At 53.1% G+C, this 26,087-nt stretch overlaps 1 protein-coding gene across 6 annotated transcripts; it reads left to right on the top strand.

The window, feature by feature from the left end:
* Window positions 1-1,481: 1,481 nt before the first annotated feature.
* NDEL1 (nudE neurodevelopment protein 1 like 1) lies at window positions 1,482-25,698 on the top strand. 6 transcript variants are annotated; one of them, XM_039562343.1, is made up of 10 exons: window positions 5,988-6,486; window positions 9,980-10,077; window positions 11,516-11,669; window positions 12,851-12,999; window positions 14,012-14,148; window positions 16,148-16,321; window positions 17,077-17,168; window positions 19,233-19,384; window positions 22,067-22,101; window positions 24,171-24,263. In XM_039562343.1, the coding sequence occupies exons 1-10, from the start codon at window positions 6,460-6,462 to the stop codon at window positions 24,176-24,178; spliced, it is 1,026 nt and encodes a 341-aa protein (XP_039418277.1). In that variant the 5' UTR covers window positions 5,988-6,459; the 3' UTR covers window positions 24,179-24,263. The 6 variants fall into 6 exon arrangements, with proteins under 6 accessions (XP_039418276.1, XP_019147499.1, XP_010407853.1 ...); XM_039562342.1 differs by lacking the exons at window positions 5,988-6,486; window positions 22,067-22,101 and adding an exon at window positions 1,482-1,584 and having other exon boundaries at window positions 24,171-25,698; XM_019291954.3 differs by lacking the exons at window positions 5,988-6,486; window positions 22,067-22,101 and adding an exon at window positions 2,018-2,807 and having other exon boundaries at window positions 24,171-25,698.
* The last annotated feature ends 389 nt before the right edge of the window (window positions 25,699-26,087 follow it).

Genomic DNA, 26,087 nt, shown 5'->3' with positions numbered 1-26,087 from the left:
AAGGGAGAAGGTGGGAGGTGGGCGGGGTGGTCCAGGCTGTGGCAGCACCAGCAGCAGCCTCTGGGAACAGAGACACAGCAGAAGGTGCATGAAGGCAGACTGGGAACAAGGCTCTGTTCCCAGGAGGGATGAGGCAGCTCCAAGGGCAGTTTGTCACCAAAGGATGACTGCTCCCAGGACGCTGTGGCTTCCCCTCCTGTCACAGCCTCTAATTCAGGTGTCTCGGGGCCGTGCTGTGCTGCACGTCCTGGGCCCGGCACTCTGACACAGCTCAGCAGCATTTGTGGCCTTGTGCCTCACCCAGGTCACACAGGGTGACCCAGAAAGGCCCGTGAAGGTGTCAGGGGACAGCCACGGCTGGCTGGACACCCGGCTGGGGAAAGGTCTGTGCTCTTCATCCTCAGCTTGTCTGCACTAATCCATGGGAAAGGCAGGAAAAGCATCGGAGCATCAACCATGGACAATCCCATGTGCAAGTGGATGGGACACGGCAAAGGCTGTGGGGACAGAGGTGGTGCCATGGTGGCACCGTGCCCACGGAGGACACTGGCTGTCCCGGCTGTCCCAGCTGCGGTTTGGGACACGGCCACTGCCGGCAGCACCGGCCCGCGGCAAGGGAAGCACGGGGGCATCCCGGCCGCACCGCCCGCCGCCGATGACAGCCCGGGCAGCTAATTACAGGGCAGGAAATGGAACGCGCAAAGCCAGCTCAAGTATCGGGGCAGTGCCGGGGAGCCGCGGGCCGGCTGCGGGGCAGGGCCCGCCCGGGAAGCCCGGCAGAGGAACGGCCCGGGGACCGCGGGACACGTCGGGCACGGGGGCAGCGGGAGCCGCTGTGCCGGGGAAAACGGGGGATGAGAAAACCAGCGTGGAGACTGTCAGCTCTCCTGAGCTCGGCTCGGGGCCACCGGGGGTCCCTGCGGAACTCCAAAAACCTCAGTTCGCAGAGAGTTCCCTGCTCCGTGGGCAGAGGAGCCGTGCGGGCAGCGGGGCAGCGGCACAGGATGCGGAGGAAGGAGGCGGAGCTGCCTCTGCCCGCTCCAGCGCTCGCCCGGAGGGAGGGATGACCAGTGACCCCAAGGGATGGATGACCAGTGACCCCAAGGGAGTGGTGTCCTGGGCCCCGGGGGATGGATGTCCAGGCACCCGCAGGGACGGTGTCCATGGGCCCGGGCCTGCGGTGCCCGCGCCTGGGTGTGCCCTCCCCGGGTCACCGGGGACAGAGCGGCGGAGGAGGGGCAGGGGGCAGCTTCCGAAGGCCGCAAAGGGAGAAGGGCGGGACCACCTCACGCCGGGAGCGGCCGGTGGGATGGGGGCGGGCGGGGGGGTGTCCCATGCCGTGCGGGGCGGGGGCCGGGGCGAACGGGACGCGAACCAGCGGCGGCACCGGGACCAGGACCGGGACCAGGACCGGCACCGGCACCGGCACCGGCACCGGCACCGCCCGGACCACGCCCCCGCGTGACGACAGCGCCCCCCCCCCCCGGCTCTTGCATCACGCGGCGGCCCCGCCCTCCAGTCCCCGGATGAGGCGGCCCCGGCGGCGGCGCGCGCTGCGGCGGCTGTGACAGGGGATGCGCTCCGGTGAGCGGCGGGGCCGGGGCCGGCCCGGGGGTCCCCGCGGAGGTCCCAGCGGAGGTCCCAGCGGGCCGGGCCGGGCGCGGCGGGCGGGGGGCGCGGGGCGGGCGGGGAGGGGGCCGGGGGTGCTGCGGGCCCCGCTCCGCGCCGCGATTGGCTGCGAATTGACAACGGGGCAGGGCCCGCCCCCGAGCCGCGCCATTGGCTGCGGGCGCGGGCGCCGCCGCTTCCCATTGGCGGAGGGCGCTGTCAGTCACGGCGCGGCCCCGCTCGGCCGCCGCCCTGCCGGGCCCCCACCGCAGGGACCGCGCCGGGTGCGGGGCCGGCCCGGCCGCACCGGGGGCTCGGAGCTGCCCCGGGCCCTTCCCGCCGCTCTGCCGGCCTTGGCCCCGAGCGTGGGCGTTTTCCCGTCACTGACAGGGAGCCGGACGCGTGGTTTGCCTCTGTTGTCGTAAAATCCCTGATCGATCCTATGCCCGGGGCGCAGCGTCTTTTTTAGGAAGAAATTCCTCCCGGAAATGATGATTGGATGCTGGAGTGGGCAGGGAGGTGGTGGTGCAGTCGGCATCCCTGGAGGTGTTTAGGGAAAGGCCGGTGGAGCTCAGTGCCCTGCTGTGGGCGACAAGGGGGTGTTTGGTCTCAGGTTGGGCTCGATGATCTCAGAGGTCTCCTGTGATTCTGTGATCTCTGTTGGATGTTTGTCAATAACTCAGCGCGGGTTTTTCTCTGAGGCTGTTATCCTCCCTGTCAGCCCAGAGAGCCCTGTTGTGTTCATCTGAACGTGCCCGGCCCCGAGCAGCCCGTGCCCCGTGCTCGGGTGATGAGCGTGACCCGAATTGCAGCAGACGTGCTGGAAAGGATGCGCTGACAGGAGGGCAGAGACATTCCCCGAGCCAGGCCTCCGCCGAGTGACTCCCACCAGCACATCCCTCTCCCTCCCGGGAGGAGGAGAGCTGTGCTCTCCCACCCACAGCCCAGTCTGCACTGGGAGTGACTCAGGGCTTCTCTGGTCCCTCTGCCACTCTCCTGACTTGCTCACAAGTGCAGGGGGTGGAGGGCACTTTTGGATGCCTGTGGCATTTGTTGCCTGAGAGGTGGTTAAATACAAGACACTGCTGTAGAAGAGTTCCTTGGATACTTCAGAAAATTTTTTTTCTGCCTTTATTTTTCTTCCCAACCCCCCAAGAAACAATTCCTGGACACTGCGGAGAGCTGGTGGCCTTTCCAAGGTCAGTGTTTTGTTAGAGGTATCAGTAACTGTAAGGGGAAGAAACTGTCCCAAGGCAGAAAAGAAACCTTTTAGATATTTTGGAAGGGGCTGCCCAGGGAAGTGGTGGAGTCCCCATCCCTGGAGGTGTTCAGGAAACTCTTGGACATGGCACTGAGTGCTCTGGTCTGCTTGACAAGGTGGTGATTAGTCAGAGGTTGGACTTGATGATCTCAGCGGTCTTTTCCAACCTGAATGATTCTGTGCTTCAATATTTATTTATTTAAATGTCAGTTTGATGCTTGCAGTGGGGCTGCACAGACAGGCTGGTTGATGGTGCCAGTTAACTGTGGCTGCACAGGATGTGGCAGGGGTGGGTAAATAGTGTGGGTCTGGGATTGACAGTGTCAGGTCTGCCCTGGAAGAGATCCCCTGCCCTGTTTTCTGGCTGGGCTGTGCATTTCTGTATTGTTGCGTATGTGGAAGCACAGCCCAGGTGACAAGATTTAATCCCACATGTCACTGGGAGTCCCAGAAGTGGAGGAAGCGTTCAGAGGCAGTGTTTGAGTCACTGTTTGAGCCGCCTTCCTTCCTCTTCAGGGGAAAACCTTCTTTTTTTTTTGTCCCTGACTCTTTAGAGGTTGCAGATACGTAAGATAATTCCTCATTTGGTGAAGAAGGGCAGAGAAGAGAAAGGAAAGTACGAAAGTGGAGAGAAAGCACGGGACTGATGATGTCTGTGACCTTGGTGTCACAAGGAATCTTGTCTCTGGAGACACTGCTGGCAGCAGACTGCCAAGAAGTACAGCAACAAAGTACAGTTTATGCCCTCAGTCCATTACAGTTGGTTTTTTGAGCCAGGAAAGTGAGACTGCAGAAAGGATATGGTATTTTTGCAGCCCTTGATGTTTGTGACACCACAAACATAATCGAGATAAGGTGGGGAGTGTGTTCAGCAAACTGCCTGCACTGCTGTGCTGCCCTGACCCCGGGCAAAGCCAGCCAGACCCATCAGAGCAGATTTTTCATGATGTGGTTGTGTCCCTGGAGGGCTCTTCTGTCCCCACAGCTCAGTGGAAGGTTGTGCTGGTTCCTTCTCCTGATTAACAGAGTTTGGGGGGTTATTTTTAACATTCCTGTTGTTAAGTGCTCGCTGCAGAGCCCCTCCTTGTTGGGGGCTGGTCTGTGATGCCGTTTCAGGGGGTATTTTTCAAATCCATTTTACCCCTCCCCCCGACACTGGTAGAACTTCAGAGATGTAAAAGCAACAGAATTCAGTCCTTTTGGCAGAAATCCGTGCTGAGTGCTTTTCCCTTGGAATTCCTTGGTCATTCTGTGGTGTCCAGAGGCATCTCATCCTCTGGCCACCGCCTTCCCAGGAGATGTTGTCATCGGGATGGTTTGAATTGCTGGAGTGACAGGGGGGCCCAGGGGACCTGGAGCTGTCACTGCTGCAGGCTCTGTGCTGTGTGTGCCACAACCTCTCAGGTAAATCGCTGCTGCTGCTGCTGGGTGGGATGCCCTGGGATTCCTCAAGGTTTAAGGAGCAAGCAGGCAGCTTTGAGCTGGAGAAGGTGGAGTTGGGTGGGTGATCTCCAGAGGGGTTCAGCTCCGTGGCAGCCTGTGCCAGCTGCCAGCCTGGTGTGGGTCAGGATCAGAGCTCCCGGTGCCTGTCACACCTCGCCAGCCTGCCTAGGAGGGAGCAGAGGCTCAGTCAGGGACGAGTGTATCCTTTCCACAGCCTGAATTTCCTCCTCAGTTTGCTGTTTACTCTGCTCTGTGTGGATTCATCCCTCTGGAGTTCCTGGGTACAGAGCTGGGAGCAAATTGTCCCCGTGCTCACAGGCCAGGTTGTTCTGGGACACACACATCTCCAGGGGCCCTTCCTTCACCTCTGGCAGTCCTGGACCTGCATCAGGAGCACCAACCTCTTCAGCTTTCCTTTTCTAGTCACTTTGGTGAGGTTGATTGGGAAGGAATAGGGGTCAAATATCTGAAACTTTCCATGTTTGTGAAAGCCATCAATGTTTTTTAATACAAAATTCTGATAGTTTTGGTAGTTGTAGCTTGATTTCTGAGAAGAGGCTTCTTGCATCAGTGCATTTCTTCTGGTTTCAAGGCTTCCAGCCCAGTGCTGGCTCACTCTTCAAGGGTTTTTCTGTGACTGGATATCAAATATTCACCAGACAGATGAGTTCTTGGCCATGTGGTGTAGAGCAGACATGGTATATTTGATTAATGAGGCTGTTGAGATAACAAGGCTTCACTGTGTGCTGCTTAGTTTATCTTAAAGGCTTTTCTGAATTTGGCACCAAGTTCCTGCAGGTAGGAATTGGTTATCTCCTGCCTCCAGTGCTGCCCAAATTGGAAATGCAGGATTTATTGTTGCAGCAGAGCAAGGAGCATTGTGCTGACGCTGTGCTCGGTGACTTTCTTCTCTTCCTGAAAGCTCCTGTGCTGCTGTTGTAAGGGAGAAGGAGGCATTTGTTGTGGTTCACTCGGGAACATTCAGTTCAAAAATAGAACTGCAGGAGAAGGTTCACTTCCCAGAGGTTCAGTTTCACCCTGGTGATGGAGGCAGGCACACATCCAAACGCGTATGGAAATCCGCCGGCTCCTATTTCAGGATGAGCAAAACAAGCCCAAATTGATTGGTGGAATCTAATCCATGGCTTTTGCTTGTTTGTTTTCCATCTTCTAATAAGACAATGCACATTTGCTTTGAGTTTTGGCTGAAGTGCTCGGCTTACCTTGCTTTGAGTCTTGATTGGGTTTGCGGGGAAAAAAATCAAGAGCTTCAGGAGTTTGGGGTTACCTGTTGGTCATCTTGGTCTGAGAAGGTGAAGAATGGTGGACAGAAGATTTCTTCTGCTTTTCTGCCTGTGAATCAGCAAAAAAGGGGAAGAGGAAGAAGAGCTGGTTGGGGACAGTCCTTCCTGCTCTGCGTGGCAGCTCTGGACGGTGCCAGCACTCGGTGACAGCGTCATTGCCTCCGAGAAGGGGGCACTGCGGCAGCCAACAGGCACTTGGACATTTTGTGATAGCCAGAGTGGGTTGTTATCTCGAGAACTGAAGGCCACATGTGAGCTTGGCAGAACTTCTCGATCAAGTCCTATTTGAGGTGGTTGCTTGTTTAATTCCAAAGGTCAGTGGACATTTGCGGTGCCTTGAGGGGAGGGGGGAACAGCCAAGCGTAGCTGGGGGAGTTCAGCCCTGTGGTTGGTCCTGATTGAGTGGCCTTGCTTTGCTTCTGCTTTATTTTTCATGTTTGGTGTCTGAAAATACTGGGCAAATGGGGTTGTGAGGAAGAAAGCAGAAAACTGTGAAGAAAAACGACCTGTTCATGGAGATCAAATAATACTCATTCTCTTTATATGGCAGTGTTTCTGAGCTGGTGTTCAGTGGGAGAGTGTGAGGCAATGGCAATCAGGAGGAATGCTTTATGCAGCCACTTGAGATGCTGCAGGTACATCCAGGGTGAATTGCAGCGTGTGAGCGGTGCTCAAAGTCATCCCTGCCGTGACGTGTGAGCGGCTGAGTGACTTTGAGAGCAGGCAGGGGTGGATTCCCGACTGTGGGAAGGGGTGGATCCCAGCTGAGACATCGTGTTAGATTTCAGGCTCAGTGTTTTGGTCTTAGATTTCATCCCAGCCTTCGCTGCAGTCTCCCGTCACATGGAGAGCCCGGGAAGCTTTTTTAAGGTACCATGTTACACTTCAAGCTGTGTTTGTGTTTTCATGGCTTAGCTGGAAGGTGGCTCCAGAGGGATTTGGGGTTGGCCTTGAATGCAAGATTCCTTAAATTACTTGAAAAATACTGTCTGCATGTTAGATTGGTTACTTCTGGTACATTCTTGAGCCTTTCGCTCTTGTGATGTCCAGAGGATACTGCTCCTCTTGTTTTAAGGATGCTTTTGAGGTGGGAAAACAGATTTGTCCTGTACAAAACCCTCTGGATTTAGACAAGTTCTTAACCTACACACTGTGTTTTTTAGAGTCATTGCAGCGTGGAAAAGTTCTTTCCTTTTCACAGTAGAGAGTTGCTCTGTCCTGCTGACTTGGTCCAGGGGGGCTTGAAAGGAGCCCCGGTGTTTTGAACGTAGTTCTTGTCTGGGAGCAGCTTTGGAGCTGGAGCTGTGCCCACGGAGCTGTGTTTTCCCAGGGCACTGTGTGAATGCTAAGCTGTGTTGGAATGAATTTGAGTGGGCAGCAGCATAAGCCTGCTCTCATTTTCCCTGGAAGACGCTGCTGCATTGTCTTGTCTGCTCCCTGAAAGCCTCAGTGTTGTTTGTCAAAGGCTGGATTCTGCGAGTGCCACGTATGCAAAGGAGCCCTGAATAGGAAGGACTGGCCGTGCTGGTTCTCAGCTCCTGACAGAATTCCCGGGGCCAGGACAACAGGCAGCAGGCTGAGGCAAAGCAGTTTTTGTTCAACTCTTGGTATTCCGTGGGCATCCCCTCTCCCACACATGAGATGTGTGGAATTGTGTGGTTCTGTTAAATTGTCTGGTTATGTTCTGCTAACTCCTGGGATTTCCTCTCTGCTTGCACAGTCCGTGTTTTTGTGCCATCATTCTGAGGGAATGGACAAAGGTTGGCAGAGTGAAGGATTTTCCTGTGGCCGTGTGTGTGCTGGGAGCAGGTTTGGAAGCTGTCAGTATCTCCCAGCTCCCAGGCTGGTATTTTGGCCACGAACCACCGTGTCTGTGTGCTCTTCTCTCCTTCTCCTGCCCCTCATGCCCACAAGGGAATACAAGTGACAAAAAGCGGGGTATGGGTGCTGGAGCTCAGCAGTGCACGCTGGCATCTGCAGCAGGGCTTTATGCAGCGCAGTCAGCAGATCCCAAATCCCTGCTGATAGCATTAGGGATGGTGGGAGACATAGAGCAGGGGCAGTCATGAGCTACCACCTTGTGCAGGTGGCTTCACCAAGGCAGGATGAGAGAGTTGGAAAAGGTCTGGGTGGGTTTGGAAAGAAGAGTTCCTGCCCAGGGCCTGAGCCAGCACTGGGCTGAATCTCCTCCCTCCAGTGTCTGAAAGGAAAAATCTTTGGACAAGGAGTGGGGGGCAAACTCACCTCCTGTCCTTGTGAGTCCCTTCCAGCTGTTCCTGTTCCTGCACAGGCTGCTGTGCTTGCAGGGATCCCGTGGATGTTTATTTCTCAGGGTGTGCCCCATGTGAGCAGACAGGAAGGAGTCTTGTGCCTTATCTCAGCTACTTCTAGGAAATGATGTAAGATGCTTTCTTGCACAAGCTTTTTTCTAACCACATCCTGAATTTTGCTGACAGCTGGCTTGGCTGCTCACCTTTTGAGCTCAGCTTCTCTGGAGTTGTGGGAGCTGGGCCTATGTTGTGCTTTGTCTCATTTGTTTGGGGATGAATGTGCTCCCTGCTGCTCTGAGCCTCTCCGAGTGTGCTGGTTTAGAGCCGTACAGGGAAAGGTTGAAGGGATTTATGGAAGGGTTGGATCAGTGCTGGACAAGTGCTGTGGACAGCACCCAGCAGTGCCTTGTCCTGGCAGTGGGAATTACTGTCCAGGAGCAGCTGGACGCACCTGAGCTTTGTCAGGTGTCTGCTCCCACCGTGGAACTGCAGCAGTTCAGGCAGGAATACTGGGCTCCACATCCACAGGCTTCTGCCCAGGACTTGGGCTTTGTCCCTGTGGAGTGACTGAGCTGCCTTGGTAACAGCTGACACGAAGAAATCCCTATCTGAAATTCATCGTGGGAGTAGCTCCACAGGTACTTTTCCTTCTCAGTGCAGGAAAGGAAGCACCGTCATTTCTCCTGGGCAGTGTGATGACCTGAGCCATGACACATGTGCTTCTGCAATAAAGCTGTGAAGTTAAATAAACACAGTGCGAGATTTGAGGTGTTTTGAGGTGCTTGGCACCCTCTGGATAAATTTGCTCTTGTGGCAGCTGCAATCTCAGCTGGAGAACCAATGTGCCAGTTCTGCCTCGCTGTGTTTGGCCTGGCTGCCCTCTGACAGAAGCATGGGATTGTTCTGGCCCACTTTTCGGTGTCAAAAATGTGGGTCACTGAGATACAGAGCACATTAGTGTGACAATTTTAGCCTGAAGGGCCAGAGTTGGCTGAGAAGTGATGCCTGCCAGAGTGTGAAAGTCAGGACTTCTAGGTCAGCTCTTCTGATCAATGGGCTTGGTGCAGGCGTTCACAGCCTCTGCTTGGAGCACAGAGGAGGTTGGGTTCACCCCGTTCTTCTTCTGGGTGGTAAGGACAGAATTTGAGGGTTGGCTTTTTGAGGAGGAAAAAAAAGATGCCTTGGAGAGCTGTAGGATTGCTTGGAGAGGTGGAGCAATGGTGCATCTCCTGGGCTGGGATCTGAGCGTTCTCCTGGTCCCGCTGTGCATTTGATCACCTTCATCAGCTCTGAGACCTGGTGTGTGCTGAGGCCTCCACTGTCTCATGTCCCCTGGACCATATAAAACAGTATAAAAATTATGTTTGATTGTGTTTCTTGTGCTGGCTGAGAGCCTGTGGAGGTCCAAGAAAGGAGGATCCTCATGGCGAGGGGATCTCCACTGCCTTGGCATGGGAAACTTCTCCTCTGAATAGCTCCAGGCTGGAACACTCCCGTGTGACGTGACCATGTCATTTATGGGAGAGGCTGACCTTCCTTGTGTCTGTTTGAGGCAGCAGAACTATGTGGATAATTCCTGTTACCTGCAAGCAGGAATTAGCCAGGACTTGCTGCAGGAAGAGTAAGTTGAATTTTGATCTCCACACAGAGCTGTTTGTAGTTGCTCACTTGGAGTGTTCATCCTCCTTCATTACTCACCGCTGCAGCTCTAAAAGCAGCTGTGGCGAAGTCGCTGTGTGGTGGCAGGAGGCAAAGTCTCTTTAAGAACATTTAATGAACTGAAGTGGAAACTGATAGCTGTAAAACCGGCTGGGGGCCTGAGTGGGCTTGTGGCACCAACTGGAGCTTCGGTGGCAGGTACAAAATACAGCCAAACCTTCTGGTCTCATTTCAGGCTGCTCCACAAGCACTTCCAGAGGCTGGGGAAAATCCTGTGGCTCGTTGGGGCAGGTCTGTGTGCTGGATGAGCCCTGGGAGGGATTGTTGGCATCCTGGACATGGGTGCCAAGTCCTGAAGCCCAGGATTCAGCAGAGGTTTTGGGGGTGGTTGCTTGTGTTTGCCCTGAGTGTATTCCTGTGTTTGTGTCCTGCAGGTCGTGTTGATCATGGACAGTGAAGAAATTCCTACTTTTTCGAGTCCAAAGGAGGAAACTGCATATTGGAAAGAGCTTTCCTTGAAGTACAAACAAAGGTATTGTGGATTTGCAAGCTGAATTTGGTTCTTAATGACCAGAACACTGTTTAATCTATTCCTCTGCAAGGCCACACCAAGGTGGTTATTAGATGGTTTAGAAAGAACCTGTGAGAAGAGAATTCTCTGTAAAGGATTTCCAGCTTTAAAATTTCCATCTCTGTGGGAGCTGAGTGTTTCTTGCACAGTGTCACCATGCCAGGAACTGCAGGCTATGTTTTGAGCATGTCTGAGCAAGAGCAGAGCCTTTTTATGATCATGTGCACCTTTGTGTAATTAAAAGTGCTGCCTTAAGTGGTATCTTGATGTTTTATGATAAGAAGGCGCCTTTGGGCTTGCCTTGTATCACTGCTGTTCCCTCAAGCTTCTTGTAGTGGAATTACTGGTATGAAAAGTGGCTGATTTGGTGTCTGCTGCATTTGATTCAAGTGTTCTGTAGCTCCTGGCCCTGCCTGTACCAGTGGTTTGCATCTCTTAGGGGGCATTGGGTGTTTTTGTTACCAAAAGTGCCAAGAGAAGCTGCTCTCTGGAGCAGTGCTGTACTTCTGGAGGGACTGGGAGGTGGGCTGAGTTTTTTTTGGAGTGGGGGGCACTGGAGGAGGATCCCAGTTTGGGTTTTTTTTGAAAGCTTTCTTTGCATTCAGTGTAACTCATGTGCAGTTGAGCTGAAGTTAAACCTCCCTCAAGCCCAAAGAACCCAAGGTGCAAGTGGCTTTTTTTGTTTGGTTTGGGGCATTTTGGGAGGGAGGTGTTGGGAATGTGGAGCGGCCTGTCCATGTGGAGAACCCAAAGCTGTTCTTGTGTGTCAGAAATTCCATCTGAGACACCAGTGGATGTGTTGTTGCCTAAAGCCTTGGTGGTTTTCTCTGCTGCCTGCTCAGGGCCGAGCTATTACCTGTGGTAAAGATGCAAATTTAATAAGCAAAGTATGTGGGGTGGCTACTTCTAGTATTTAATAACTTGCAGTGGTAGGAGGTAGGCATGTCCTGGCTTCCTGACTCTGCATGATTTTTAAGAACTTTAATTTTCCAGCTAGTGCAGAGATGCAGAAACTGTTGTTCTGTCTTCAGTTTTTAACCAAAATCTGGTTAAATGTTTGCTTAATTCATTGTCTGTACCATAAAGTCTGCTAGCAGTGAAAGCTAATGGAGCACAAAGTGCTTCTCAGGCTCCCGTGAATCCTGTAAATAGCTTTGATTCCACACAGCCATTTAAGGTAGCTGTTGGGTTTGATGTAAGAGAATTAATTTCCTTCAATAGTTCAGCTTAATGTAATTTCTCTGTTTCCCCATTTTTCTGTTTCCCCTTAGAGGCCCATGGATGACACTTAAGTGCTTTAAAACTCCCGTTTTTCAGCTTTTTATTTTAGAAGAGCTGCAGATTTTGTTTTAACTTGGGAGATGCTGGCTTTTCCACTGATGAAATCCTCTCCTTGCAGCTTCCAGGAGGCCCGTGAGGAGCTGGCTGAGTTCCAGGAGGGAAGCAGGGAATTAGAAGCTGAGTTGGAGGCACAGCTAGTGCAAGCTGAGCAGAGGAACAGAGATTTGCAAGCAGATAACCAAAGACTGAAATATGAAGTGGAAACATTAAAGGTAGGTTTTCTCTGTGATAGTATTGCTTTTCCTTTCAGCTGCATCTTGGATCTCCTTTTGGATCGTCTGGGCTGCTCTTGGGCACTGAATATCCAAATAGAAAAGGAGTTGTCTGGTTAAGATCCACACTGAAGCATGGCATGTACCCCAAATAAGGCCAGGGACATTTCTGGCAGAATTTTTCTTGTTCACGTCATGAAACGTTGTCCTGGAGTTGGTGCTGGTTTGAATTCCCGAGGCTGTGCCAAGGAGGAGCTTTGTTTGTTCCTCAGGGAGCACCGGCATAGCAACGGGGACAGCACAAGGGGTTTGTCAGGCCACTGCCTGGTCACCTTTCTTTTAAACCAGTCTTTTGGCCCTCAGGGTCTCCTTGGTTTTATGAGACCCCAAAGAAGACAGAAAATGGGTGATTTGTGCTCATCTTTCAGGGAGTCTCCACATCCATTCACAGCCGCATCTGTGGAGCCAGGAATTGCTTAAGGACCTGCATGTGCAGAAGGCAGCTCTGAATTGATGCTTCTGTGTTAACAAGTTCTCGCCTCTCTTGAAATCTTGAAAAAGCAGCATTTTGGGCAGTGTTGGCTTATTTAGTGAAGACAGAGGTTAGAAGTTCACTCAGTGGAAGGAGGGTTTATGGGATTACTTTGTGTCTCCAGTGCCAGCTGTACTTGTAGGGTTAGGATGTGTTTTATGAGGTCAGTAGTTTCTCCACAGGCCTCTCAGTGCCCTCAGAGGGCGTTGGGCAGTGAATTCTTCTGAGGATGAGTTCGTGGGCCTGGAGGTTTTGTGAAGATTTCAGTGGCTCGTTTTTGCTCATGGGCACGTCAGACAATTTCTGGTGTCAGGGTGGGTGCTGTCAAGGGAGAAGCACTGTAGGGGAGGCTGTGCAGTTGGATTTCTCTCTGCCTTCTGGGGCAGCTGTCAGTGCAGGCTGTGGGGAGCAGGTGCAGGGACACATCCCTGAGAGGCAGCTGTGCTGTGGTGAGATGTCTGGGGTTTTGTACTGCAGCCAGCCCTGATGTTCACAGCGTGTTCCTTCTCCCTCTCCAGTTTCTGCTCTGAATTACCAGCAGTCCCAAATCAGCATTCTGCAAAGACAGTGATACTTTTTGTGCCCTTTTCCTGCTGATGACTTGGACAGTGCCAGCGGCTGATATTTATCTCCCTGTTCTTTGTTTCAGGAGAAACTGGAGCACCAGTACGCCCAGAGTTACAAGCAGGTGTCGTTGTTGGAGGATGACCTGAGCCAGACAAGGGCCATCAAAGATCAGCTGCACAAATATGTGAGGGAGCTGGAGCAGGCCAATGATGACCTGGAACGTGCAAAGAGGTGAAGGCTGCAAACCTCCTCTCCCTTTCAAGTTTGCACTACAAAGATCTTTTCTTTGCTACTCAGCTCGAGCATTTTATTGTTCCTTAAAGGGAGGATAACACACAATCAGAAAAACCCAAACACCCCCAAGGCACCGGATTGTTTGACCAGTGCAGTTGCCCCTCACCTGCCTCAGCTGGTTCCTGTTGCAGCTGGAAGGGCAGTGGGACAGTGTGGTTTGTGCTCCTGTGAGGAACAAGCCCAGATCCAGCCAGGCCACTGCACAGCCTTTGGTATTCTCAACTAGATGACTTTATTTGTGGTCCTGCTGGCTCAGAGAACCTTTGAAGTCAGGAGCTCCTGCTTTCCATAGTCCCTGTTAAATCAAACAGGCCAGAGGAGTCTCCTGTCCCTGGCAGAACAGCTGCAGAGAACAATCCTGCCCTTTGCAGGCTGCTGCTGGGAACACCCAGTTTGGGAGGAGGTCATGCTTCCCTTCTGCTGAATGGGAACTCTGCCGTTGATTCAGGAGAGCAGGAGTGAACCTCTGGCTATCTGGAAAAAAGATCTGAGAGCTGAGGCCCTGTTTCCACAAGGCTCTTAAGCTCTTGACTAACTTTTGACGCTGACTTTGGGAGGAATTGGGTCTTAGGCAGTATCCCAGTGCTCTGCTTCCCACCTTGGCTGGGCTGTGCCCGTGCAGAGCCCTGAGAGCACAGCCCCAGCTGAGCTGGTGCTCTGATTAATGCACAGCTTTGGAGCATGGCTTGGGAAAAACGGAGCTGGCTGCTCTGCACTGGCTCTTTCCCACATCTTTGGTGCATCCCTGAGAGCCAGATGCTATCATGTTCTTTTCATCTTTTTCTCCTGTTTCTTTGGAGTTGATTACTCCCTTTTAAGAAGCATTTCCATGGCTTTCACATGCTTACCTTGAATGGAGCCCTGCTAACATTTTTCTTCTGTTATGGTTTTGAATAAGCTTTTATGCTGGCTGAGCTGGAGAACCTAATATTCTGGATTTTGTTTCTAGGGCAACAATAGTTTCATTGGAAGACTTTGAACAAAGGCTGAACCAAGCTATTGAGAGAAATGCATTTTTAGAAAGTGAATTGGATGACAAGGAGTCATTGCTGGTCTCTGTACAGAGATTAAAGGATGAAGCAAGAGGTATGGCTGGTCTGGTTGGTTCTGTGTCCTGGTGCAGGGTTGCTTTGCTAAAAGAGATGTGCAGCAAGCAAAGCTCATGTTTCTGGAAAGCCTCACATGATGAGACTTGAACTGGATGCTGTAGGTGTTACTAACAGTGTGTTCTTTGTATGTCCAGTATAGCCAAAAAATAATTTCCTCATTTGGGCAGAGCTAATATCAGATTAATTCAGGATTTTTAGCACAAAAATACTCTGTTCCATGGATATAAGTTAATTGAGGAAATGTGCTTCAAAAGTTCCTCTTGCTGTGGGTTTATAGGAAGGGAAAGCACAGGAAACAACAGGGAAATACAGGAGAAATGGTTAATTAATTCCTAAAAAAATCTCTCCTGTGTTCCTTCTAAGCCCCTTGGAAATTGCCTTAAATATATTATTTAAGATATTCCGGTAAAGGTTGTGTTTAGACCACTGAGTGAGAGATGTTTGGGATGGTGTTCTGGGATGTGACTGGGAGTTGGGAATTCCCCAGTGGATTTCAGGTTGAGGATGCTGGGGAAGCATTTCTAATGGTTGGTATAAATGGATTTCTCTGACAGTGGAGGTGATCTGCTCACAAGCCTGTGCCAGCCAATTATGTAGTTTAGAGGTTGGTGCTTTGCAGTTTTGTTCCCTAAATGAAGCTTCCTAAAAGACTTCCTCATTTGAGGCCTGGACCTAAGTGTGACACAATCTGACAGCAGGTTGGGATTTTTTGTTGTTATTCTCCTTTGTGACCCTTTTTGAAGCAAGTTTGTGCCCCAGAAATTGGGAGCTTTATTGGAAGCACGGGGATTTAGTACTAAATATGAAGAGGAAGATTTTCTGAGGAAATATATGTATTGTAATTTGAGATTAGGGCAATAAAACTGGAAAAACCAGCAAAACCCAGGGGACTGTTTTCTAGAACACTGGAACAATCAGCAAAACAGACATCTTGTTTCTTAGATGAGTCATTTGGAAATTTTTAGCATTCGTGAGTTATTCCCCCAGGCAGCAAGCAGGAACAGTAGCCTCTAAAAGAACTGGTACTGTCAAACTCAAACATGACATTTCTGATTGAACAGCCTCAGATCCTCTTCTGGAAGCCCAGACAGATTGTCACTTTGGCTCTGCTGTTTTACCTAAAATCAGTTCTAAATATTTGTGACAACTTAAAAGCTGTAATGTGCAGTTAATTTTGCTCTTGTGCCAGATTGAGGCAAGGAATGGGAGGTCTGTGAAAATGAAGTTGCTCTGCCCAAAAAGGAACAACTCACTTGTAATGTTTGTTTGTATCTTTGTGAGGATTTGAGAGATCCATTGCTGGGCTGGGCTGGATTCTCTTTGTAGCAGAAAGCTGTGGAAAGGGAAGGGGACGGGGTAGGGGATAAGCTGCAGTCTGGGAGGAGATGAGAATAAAACCAGGCTTTCCTAATGCTCCATCTTTTCCCTTGGAGTCCCTTTCCTTTGGACTGCCCTCCATTCTGCTCCTTTACTTGCCAAGGCATCAAGAAACTGGATGCAACCCTTGGACTGCCTTTGGCTTGTGTGGATTAACTGGAAGGAGAATGTAGAGAATGGGAAACACTGGAATATATTGGTCATTCCTGTTTTTCCAAGCTGTGTTTGAGCAGGAGCTGGGCTCAGCAGCAGCAGTTCTTTGTGTCTAGCTGCAGTTTTTGTAACATGGAGCTCACGCTGCAAATGGGGAAAAATCCTGAGGCAAATTGGCTGCCCCCATCCCAGGGACAGGGAGCTCTCTGGGGCAGGCAGGGCTGTTTGCTCCCTCCCTGTCCCAGCTGGAATGGGAAGGGGTGGGATGGGGCTGGGGCTGCTCTGAGGGCTGTCCTCACTGCTGGAGGAAGCAGCAGCAGGCACTAATCCTGGATTGTTGGGAATTGTCTCCTGCTGCCCCTCCCAAATGAACAGAGAGAGTGTTTGTGAGAGAATCAGTCACTAATATGGGATTTTGTGGGGTTTTTCCTTCTCTCAATCCTCAGACCTACGGCAAGAGCTGGCTGTGAGGGAAAGGCAGCAGGAGGTAACCCGAAAATCAGCACCCAGCTCGCCCACTCTGGACTGTGAGAAGATGGATTCAGCTGTCCAGGCCTCTCTCTCCTTGCCAGCTACACCCGTTGGAAAAGGATCAGAAAATAGTTTTCCTTCCCCAAAAGGTATCACCCACAGGAATGGGGTCTGGTTGTGCTCCTTAGGGAACTGAGGTGGATGTGGGGGTGTGGATCCCACACACTTCCATGAGTTGTGTTTGAATCCTGGGGCAGCATCGGGTGCATTTCAGGAGTAAACAGCATGGAGAAGGACAGTGAAGCTCAGACACTGCCTTTGGGGGCGGGAGGGGTTTGCACTCTGCAGTGGGTGCCTGCTGTAGAGCACTGATGATATTTGGAAATTCAGGGAAGTGCAGGGACTGATATTTCTGCTCAAATAGGCAGCAGCAGTGCTGGGTGAACATGGGCAGGAATTTGGAGTCTCTGCTACCACTCTGCCTTTTCAGGGGTCCTGTTTCCTCCGTGAGGCAGTGGGATGTTAGGCCAGCCCCTTTTCCCATCTGGAAGGCTCTGGACAGTCACAGGGATTAATACTTTATTTTTCAAATGAGAAGGAGTCGATTCCAGAGGGAGCTCTGGCTGGATTAGATGGATTGCACTCAGTAGCCTTGCAGATGGAGAGTGCATGAACTCTGCCTGGGGGGCTAATGGGACCGGGGGCAGTGGGCAGGAGTCAAGCTTTATCATTTTTCTCTGGCTAGTGATCCTGCAGTTATTGTGGGTAATGGTATGAAATGTCTGCAGCAAGATCGTAGATATGTTTGGGGTTTTTTTTTTTTATGTAGAAGCTGATGAATTTAAATTTTTTTCAAACCTGAACTGTGGAGGAGTGAAGTAATAAGAAGTGTCTGTGTTTGCAGCTATACCAAATGGGTTTGGTACCAGCCCACTGACTCCTTCAGCTCGAATATCTGCACTCAACATTGTGGGAGATCTGCTACGGAAAGTGGGGGTGAGTACTCTGGGCTCTCCCTGGGGCTTCTGTCCTTGTGCTTAATCTCAACACGGCCTTGGCCCATGCTGGGTACATTCTGCAGCTGCCAAATCATCCACATTCACTGCTTAGTATTTGATAATGCTTTTTTTTTTTTAAATTATTTTGATTTTTAAAGCATGATCCCGTGGTTCTGATCCGATTTGGAGTGACAAAATTCCTATTTGGAGTAAAAGTTTTTCAAGTACTGGGTTGGACACCGTTAACTTGTTCTTACCTGAACTGGGCCTGCAGCTTCCTCTGGGCTGCAGAGCTGGAGCTCAGGCTCTGGCTGAGGGAGGAGCTGGGATCACCCTGCCAGGGTCTGCTGGTGGGAGAGCTCCTCTCCCAGGGAGTTCTGCCACAGATACTCAAAGAAAAACCAGCCTGGAAACCTTTGGTAAGAAAGTGAGAAAATAAATCAGGAGAAAGCCAAGTGCTCCCATCTGTGGTTGGTGGGGAAGTGAAATGCATGAGCCTTTAAAGGGATTACACTGTGAGCAGGGAAGAAGTGCTTTAAACATCTGCTGCAGTGTTGTTCAGGACCCAGGCTTTCCACTTGGAGCAAGAAATGACTCCTGAGCTCCCAGAAGCTTCTTGGTGAGCCGTGGTGGTTTGTTTGTGTGTGAGTGAAGCTCAGGGAACTGGCTCTGGCTGTGCCCTGTGCCTGTGTAACCACGCTGAGCCCGGCAGGAGCTGCAGTACAGACAGTTGTTTTAGCAAAGTTGGACGTGAAAAATTGCCTGGCTGCTCCCATTTGGAGGCAGCGAGCTCAGCCTTGGTTGAAAGGGCAGCAGGACAGCTCGGGGTTAGCAGTGACATGTTTAAAAGGGGATCATTGTGAGTAAGAGTCTGCAGGGGATTTAGGGAGCTTAGTGACAATCCCATGTGATTACTCTGCAAGGACAGGAAATGCCAAATAAGCAAGCTTCTCTCCCAGGCTGCCCTGAGCCACAGCTCGGCCACTGGGACAGGGTTCCAGCTCATGCACTGCTCTAGGAACAATTATAGGGTGGTCAAGCTCTTTGGGGTTTGGCTGTGCCTCATCCCAAACCTTACACTCCCTGTCTCTGCAGGAAGTTTCCACTTTGCTTTCCTGCCTGCAGCTGAGACAGGGAGTCCTTGGCTCAGACCACACTGGCTGTGGCCAGGGGACAATCCGTGACACCCAGAGTTATCTACAGCTGCCTGTATAGTCCATAATCCCTAAATAAACTTCCATGGATTCCTAGGAGTATGCACAGGGTTCACTTACCTGTGGCAGCATGTCAGTGCCCTGGAAATGGAATATTCTGTGCAGAACAGCCCCAAACCTCACATCTGGGGAGATGAATTTCAGTTTCCAGTGCAGGCATCTGCCATGTTCTGAGTGCCCCCACACACAGGGGTGGTAATGGGTATGGACTTCCTGCTACACCCCGTGGATATTCAGGATAAGAGGGATATTCAGCCTCTGATGGTGGCAGAATGGGCAGGTGATGTTCTGGAGTAAAGGAGAGAATCGGGATGTTGCTCCTCCTTCCAGGAGTCACTGAGGAGAAAGACCTCACCAGGCCTGTTGGGAAGGGTGGCAGTGGAGCTTTAGAAATTGACTATTTTGCAAGCCAAGATTAAGAAAGAAATTCCAGCAGGTGTTTTCCTGGTGAAAAAACCAACTTTCCAAATGCACAGCCCCTCTTAAAACTTGAGGATTCTGCTTTAGGTTCTCGGTCTTCTGATCAGCTCGCAGCAGCTGCTGAAGCAAGAAATTTTGGTAACTTCTGCTAGGATTTGGCTTCCTTATCTTGGGTAATTATTTCAAAGTTCATCTGTTCTAGAATCTGAGCCCTCGTGGAGCTGAGTAATGCCTGGCAGTCTGCATCAGCATCTGTGTGTTTCCTTTGTGGTTGGGTGACAGAAGAAATGACAGCTTTGTTCCCATTTTTTTGCCAAGGGTGATCACACTGAAGTCCTGATCATGGCAGTCTTAGGCTCATAAGCAGCAAAGTACTTCCTTTTAATTATTACTTTTTTAATATTATTTTTTTCTCTCCCCTTTCGCAGGCCTTAGAATCCAAATTAGCTGCTTGCAGGAATTTTGCAAAGGACCAGGCATCACGGAAATCCTACATTTCAGGGAATGTCAACAGCGCCGTGATGAGCAGCAACGGCACAAAGTACCCACACCCAGGGCACACGTCCTTCTTCGACAAGGGGTGAGCCAGGGCACAGCTCTGCCCTCCGGGGGGGCATTGCAGCAGCTCCTTGGAGCAGTTTTCACGGCTCGTCTTTAGCCCACCACCGTTTTCATCCCGTAGGAGAAATAACTCGTGGGTGCAAAGTCTGCAGGGGATTTCTGTAAAGCAGAGAGGAAAGCAGTGTGGCTGTGCCTCAGCTGGCAGTGCCTGTCCTGCCTGAGCTCTTGGGGGCTGCAACACCAACCCCAGGCAGTGAGGAGTGGGCCCTCTGAGGGCATCTCAGGAGCAGAGGAGGGGTTGCCAGGCGTGCTCTGGGCAAGTGCATGCAGAGCCCCAGACGTGGAGACTGCCTTGGAGCAGCTGGGGCAGGCAGGGATGTTCCCTGGGAGGGATCCTGGGTGCTCACACCCCCTCTGTGAGGGATGAACCATCGGTGGAGGAATTCTGGCTGCTGAGGGGTGGCTCCTCCCTGCTGTGAGTCAGCCTCGGAGCTGGGGATTGCTTTCCCGGGAACAAGGAGCCCTCGTGTGTGTGTGTCTGCCGTGCTCAGAGCTCCCTCTGGGACACTGGGAAATGCTTCTGCAGTAGGGTTTTCCCCAGTGCCTCACAGCACAAGGCCCAGTGGGTGTACAAAGGTGGAAAGCACAGAGGTACTGAGGGCAGAACAGCCTCCATGCTCCCTGTGTGTCCTCACGTTAAACCTCAGTGCCATTTAATGCTGATATTCAGCACTTCCTCAATCCTGTCTGTATTTTAGAGAATGAAATGAGCTGTTTCCAACCTGAAAGTGCCAGAGCAGCCAGCTGAGCTTCCCACATTCATCCTCAGCAGAGCCGTGTGGGGAGCAGGGTGAGCTGCACCTTAAAAACTGGCACTCAGAGCTCCTAGAGCCATTGGTGTTTGCTGCTTTGGGAAAGGCAGAGTTCAGAGCCTTAAAGTCATGTGCAAATCAGCTTTTGGGCTGTGTGTGCTGCAGGGCTGAGGGGGCTGTGCATCCCCCAGGGAGCTGGAAGTGCTGGGGAGGGATTATGGCAGCTCTTAGCAGGCAGCGCAGCTATATTGAGGTGTGGTGTGACAAATAAGCTGATTGCTCTGTGGGGTGGGGGTCACTTTTAATTATGCAGATTGTCATCACACTCCTTACCTGGGCTGGCTGCCTGGAGGGAGGAGCAGGCTGGGGCTGAGGAAGGCTTAGAAACCCAGGAAGGAAATGCTGCAGCAGAGCTGGGGGTGTTAGTGGACAGGATAAAGGGCTGGAAGTGGTTGCTGTGCTTATCTGCAAGTTGCCAGAGATGCTGCACAGCCCCACTGTCCTGTCCTGGTCCCCTGTACCCCTGTGTGCTGTTCCCAGGCTGTCCCTTCACCCACTCCTGCTCCCCTGCTCTGTGCCAGGAGGTGCTGGCAGTGCCTGTGCTGGGTGCAGGCTCCAGGGCTGCTGTGGAAAGCCTGGCTCAGCCCTGGGAGCTGGACTGGGAGCTGTCCCCAGCCAGGGTCACAGCCGAGCCCTGGCCATGCTGGCCCAGAGTGGCTGTGCGGGGTGGGCACGAGGGCCTGAGCCACGCCTGCCCTTCTTGTCCCTTCCTTCCTTCCTCTCCAGCCATCAACTCTCCTCCCTGCCCCGGGTGTTGCTGGAGCCTGGTCCAGGTGTGGGTGTGGCCCTGATCCAGGTGTGGGTGTGGCCCTGATCCAGGTGTGAGTGCAGCCCTGATCCAATCTGCAGCTGCTGCCTGAGGAACAGCTGGTGGCTGAGTGGTGGGGTTGGCTCAGAGATAACTCAGCCACACCATTACAGCTCTGTTTACCTTCCTCCTTCTGCCATTTAGTTGGTTGAAATATTTGAGGCATCTCCAGCTCTTGCCAAGCCCCTGCTCTTTGCCCTCGGTGGGGAACAGGGCAGCCCTGCTTCAGGGGAGGCCTGGAGCACAGCAGGGCTTGCACCAAAGCTTGGCTGCAGGATTGGGGCAGTCAGGGCTTTCCTACTTGTTAAAAACTCAGCAGTGTCTCGTGGAAGATCAGTTTCCTGCAGATTGGTCCCTTCAGGAACATGCAGGTTCTGTCAAGATGCCAGGGAATGGCAGAACAGCACCCGAGGATGGTCCTCGGGATGGATACTTGCTTTTTGCTGTTGTAATTATTGTTAATTGGTTGTTAATGTCAGTCCAGTTTTGTCCAGGGAACAAAACTGCTCTGGGCTCTGCAGGGCCCTGGCACTGGGACAGCCAGCCTGAGGTGCCTGTTCCCCTTCCTGCAGTCCTGAATGCCAAAGGCCTCATAGCTGATGTTTATTCCTGGTTATTTTTGTGAATCTCTTGGGCTTTGTTTTAATGAAACGAGCTGAAGTTTGAATGTGAGAAGTGCCTGTGCTCACACACAGCAGTCGGAGGTGTCTCTGTGCTGTCCCCCACAGCCCTGATCAGAATACACCAGGCTGTGAAATCTGGGTCACTTTTCAGTCCCAGATCCACCTTATTTAAAGGTTTTCCTGGGACAGAGGGAGCTGTGGGTGACTCAGGTGCAGGAATCCTGTGCCTGTCCTGTGCTGGGTTGCCCGTGCAGGGCAGTCTCACTGTGCAGAGGTCAGACAGGAGAGGTTTGCTGAGGTCTGGTTTAACACCTTTGCTTGGCCCCAGTTGTTGCTTCAAGGGTTGTGCTCAGGAATGTCATTTTTGTGTGCATAAACTTTCCCTTTCTCTCCACTAGGCGTGAGAAGGTCATATTCCCCACCTTGGTCATGGGTAAATGAATTCATTTGCACTGATTGGCTGCATGTGGTGTAACCTGGGGCTTGGGGCAGATTTGGGGGCTCTGGTAACTGCACGAGGTAGTTGGTAGTGTCACACACTAATGGGCCCTGATAGAGCCTGAGGCTGCAACTGCTCTTTCTCCTTACTTGAAATAAACCTCTCTGGTGCTGTGACCTGTTGCAAACATAAGCCTGAGTGCTGCTTGCTTTCTTGATCTGTGTAATACTTCAAATAAGTGCATGTTTCTGATTGAACTGGTCCCAGCAGGGATTCAGGGGAGGTGTGGCTTCATTGATGGAGTTCATTCGGAAGGTTTGCCCTTCGGTTGTGATTTTCCTGCAGCATTTTGTGGCTCTTGGTGTGCAGTGATGTGGTTGTGGCAGACAGGAAAGCAAACAAGGGCACAGGTGGCTGGGAGATGGCCGGGGTAGAGCAGGGAGGGGACAGTGTGGGCGGGGACAGCAGTGTCCCTGCTCGGTGTCACTGTCCATGCCCAGCACAGCCGTGGCAGCTGGGAGCAGCTGGGGCAGTTCCAGGTCTCCAAGTGTGCTTTGCCAGCTCTGTTTTTCCTTCAAGCTGGACTGTTCAGCTTCAGAAGAATCTTCCACTGAGGATGTGTTGGAAACTTAGAGCTGAGGGTATCTTGGGCATGAGGTGCTAAGTACAAAGTCCAGCTCGAAATGCAGGTTAATGAGTCTAAATTAGCAGTCAGGGCAGAGTGGTTGGACACAGACACAAAGCCCATGGCACTGCAGGGACAGGAGGTCAGAAACATCCCTCAGCAACCACTGCAGGGAGCTTCCCAGCAGGGAATGCTGCTCCTGGCTCTGTTTGGAGCCTGGTTTCTTGGGAATCCCAGAGCAAGGACATGGCACAGGCACCGCAGAGTTTGCTGGAGTGGTCTGAGGGCCAGGGAAAAGGGGCAGGAGCAGGAGGGGGACCTGGCTGGGGTTAATCACTATGGGCAGGAGGCTCCAGAGACCTCCCAGAACTGCCCGAGTCGGAGCTGGAGTACAAGAGCTTTTCCCAGCTCACTCCTGGAAGCTAAAGCAGGACCTTTTATTGGTTATTTTTACACTTGCTGTGTTTAAGTTATTTCATTTTCCTTTAATTCTGTCTCCCACTGCAGTAATGCTGATGTCTTTCCCTTTTTTTGGTGCCTTTTCATGTTCCCATCAGAAACCCAAGGCTGGGTAAGCCCTCCCTAAGCTCAGCCTTAGTGCCAGCTCTCAGTATCCCCCAGCTGCTGCTGCTGTTTGGTGCCTTTTGCTGTGGCCCAGCAAATCCAGGCTGCTGCTTCACCTTGGATGAAGAAAGGCAGAGCTGGAGAAGTGCTGCAGAGCTGGACATGGAAGCAGGACCTGCTGAGCCTCCAGAGCTGTGGGGCTCTCCCCCACCCTGAGCATTGCAGAGCTCCCTGAGGGCAGGGCTGGTGTGGGGGGAAGTGCAGATCAGGGATGTCATTGCTCCTGGGCTGGGATGGAGCCGTGTCAGATGGAAAAGCTGCTGGACCCACAGGCTCCTCTCCCACCCATCCCAGGGGGGATTGCTGGGGCACAGAGACAGCTCTGCCGTGGCACTGGCCGCCCTCAGAGCGTGTGTGTGTGTGTGTGTGTGTGTGTGTGTGTGTGTGTGTCCCCTCCTGAGGGACACGGGCACAGGGCAGGCACCGCCCCGGGGGCTGTGCCCTCGCTCCGGGCACACGGGCACCCAGTGCCAGGGAAGAGACGGGTGCAGCCGACGCTGAGGGAGGCTGGGCCTGACCCTGCACGGACCCATCGTGCACAGACCCATCGTGCACAGACCCAGCGGGCTCAGGCTCTGGGGCCACTCGTCCTCCTGGGACAGTCGCCTCAGCCAGGACGTGCCGGCTCCGGCCCTGGCGTGGGCCCTGACCTGGCAGCCGGAGCTGGGGCCCTGTCCCGGTGCTGTCCTGGCCCTGTCCCCGGGGACGCCGTGAGGAGGAGGAGCAGGGCCAGGGAGGGTTCCGGGTGCTGGGGAGGGGCAGCAGTGCCCTGCCCCCGGCTGCTCCTCCCTGACGGGCTCTCTCTCCTTCCCAGGGCAGTGAACGGCTTTGACCAAGGGCCCCCCGGCCTGGGGGGCTCCCGACCGTCCTCGGCGCCGGGAATGCTCCCCCTGAGTGTATGAGCCCACAGGAGTTTGGACTTGGATGCTTTTCTCAGCCCACCACGAGAAGAACTGCTCCTGATTCCTCCCCATTCCCACCCTGCTGGAACATGGCCCTGAGAGGAGACCCCGAGCCCACGGCCCTCCATGTCCTGTCAATACAGTTTGTTTTCTGCTGTTGCTCTAGTGGACGTTCTCTGCCCTGGCCCCACGAGCTGCCACCCTCTGCTGTGCTTGGGGACACCGAGCCCTGCTCTGTCTGGGGGGCACAGGGGTCCTGCTGTGCTTGGGGACACGCCCGGCCTCGGCCCCTTGGCTTTCCCTCTCCTCTCACTGAGGTCTGACAGAGCTTTGGCCGCTCCTCTCACAGGTTAGTTCTCCTGTCCCTGTCCCCTCCCAGGCCCTGCAGCTGCTGCCCTCAGGCCTCGTGGCAGTGCCCTGGGGGGCTGGCATCAGCCCTGGCGCTATTTGCACCTGGAGCTGGCCCCAGGTCCTGTCTCAGTTCCAGCTGTGTCAGTGGCAGTCACAGCAGGGCTGGATGAGCGGCTCCAGCCTGGCCCATCCCCACTGGACAGCTGGACACACACAGAGGGCCAGGGCAGGGAGGGAGAGGGGGCGTGGCAGCGCACTGGGGTGACCATCCCAGCCCCCCCAGATGCCTTGGCAGGGCCAAGCACGGCTGAGCTGTTCCCCCTGGGGCTCCTGCCCTGGTGCAGGGGTGGCAGTGCTGTGCCCAGGGGCTGTGCCCTCAGGTGCCCCCAGGGCTGCCCCACAGCTCCGTGGCCCTGCTGGACTCGGCCTCCATCCCTCACCCTCCACACAGCGACCCCGTGGGAGCTTTAGGAAGCTGCTGCTCCACCTGGCCCCAAGGCCCGTCCTGCCCTGCCCATCACCCCTGTGCTGTAGGACTGGACTGTCCAGCATCACCTGTGACAGTTTGGGGCGACTGAGCCCTGTGGGTCTTTCAGGCAACACATTTGTGTGGTTTCTCTGTCCATGTGCCTCAGAGTCGGTGGATTTTTAGACAGAACCAGAAAATGGAGCCAGGGTTGGAGCTGAGGGTTCAGCAATCGTCGTTCAGGGGCTCTGCAGCTCCCAGGTGGTTGAGTTACAAATGCTGAGAAAAAAACCCCACTGGCCCAGCAGTGGAGGTGGGATTGTCCCTTTGCCATTAGGGTTTGTATGGTCCTTCCTTCCTGTGCATCCTCTGCTGCATTTGACTGTTTACATTTGTTTTATTGTACATAGATTTGTAAACATAATACCTTTGCCTGAGGTCTTTGTACATAACTTGGGCTTTGTAGCTTTATTTATTCAGCCTCTCTCTGGCATGTTTCCATAGGATGTACCGTTCCACCCTGGTGCCACTGACATGATGTGGTTTCAAAAGAATGAAAACAAATGAGACTAATCTTCCAAAAATAAAGTTCTTTTAATGTGGAATCAGTGGATTTTGCAGAACCAGTGGCCGTGGCTCTTACTTTGTCCCGTAGGGGTTTCTGCCATGGCCCGGGGCGGGCCGATGTTCAGGCAGTGCCACATCATCCCACGCCCCTGCCCTTGGGAGAGCAGCTCGGTTTGGGCCAGGGGGACGGGCACTGCTGGGGCTGAGCACACAGCGGCCCAGCCTCTGCTGCTGGCCCGCAGGGGGGACACAATATTTCAGCTGGCGACATGCTGGAAGCCTCCAGCTGCCTTCCGGGGGATTTCTGCCTCCGTGGAGCAGCTGGAAGGAGTTTCCTGTGCACAAGAGCCGGGCTGGGGCCCGAGCCAGGGCTGCCGCTGCTGCCGCTGTCCGGCCGGGCTCGGCTCCGCTGCCCAGCCCGGGGCTGTGCTCGTGTCCGGCCCCG

The sequence above is a fragment of the Corvus cornix genome, chromosome 18 (assembly GCF_000738735.6).
Source record: "Corvus cornix cornix isolate S_Up_H32 chromosome 18, ASM73873v5, whole genome shotgun sequence".
Taxonomy (NCBI): Eukaryota; Metazoa; Chordata; class Aves; order Passeriformes; family Corvidae; genus Corvus; species Corvus cornix.
Note: the sequence above shows the minus strand (reverse complement) of the source record. Positions and strands in the feature narration are given on the sequence as shown.

Bases quoted from the DNA above. Each gene is read 5' to 3' on its own strand.
- NDEL1 (XM_010409550.4), top strand. From the start codon at position 6,460: ATGGAGAGCCCGGGAAGCTTTTTTAAG. The intron at 10,078-11,515 runs GTATTGTGGATT...CTCTCCTTGCAG, and splicing joins TCCTTGAAGTACAAACAAAG to CTTCCAGGAGGCCCGTGAGG. The intron at 11,670-12,850 runs GTAGGTTTTCTC...TCTTTGTTTCAG, and splicing joins ATGAAGTGGAAACATTAAAG to GAGAAACTGGAGCACCAGTA.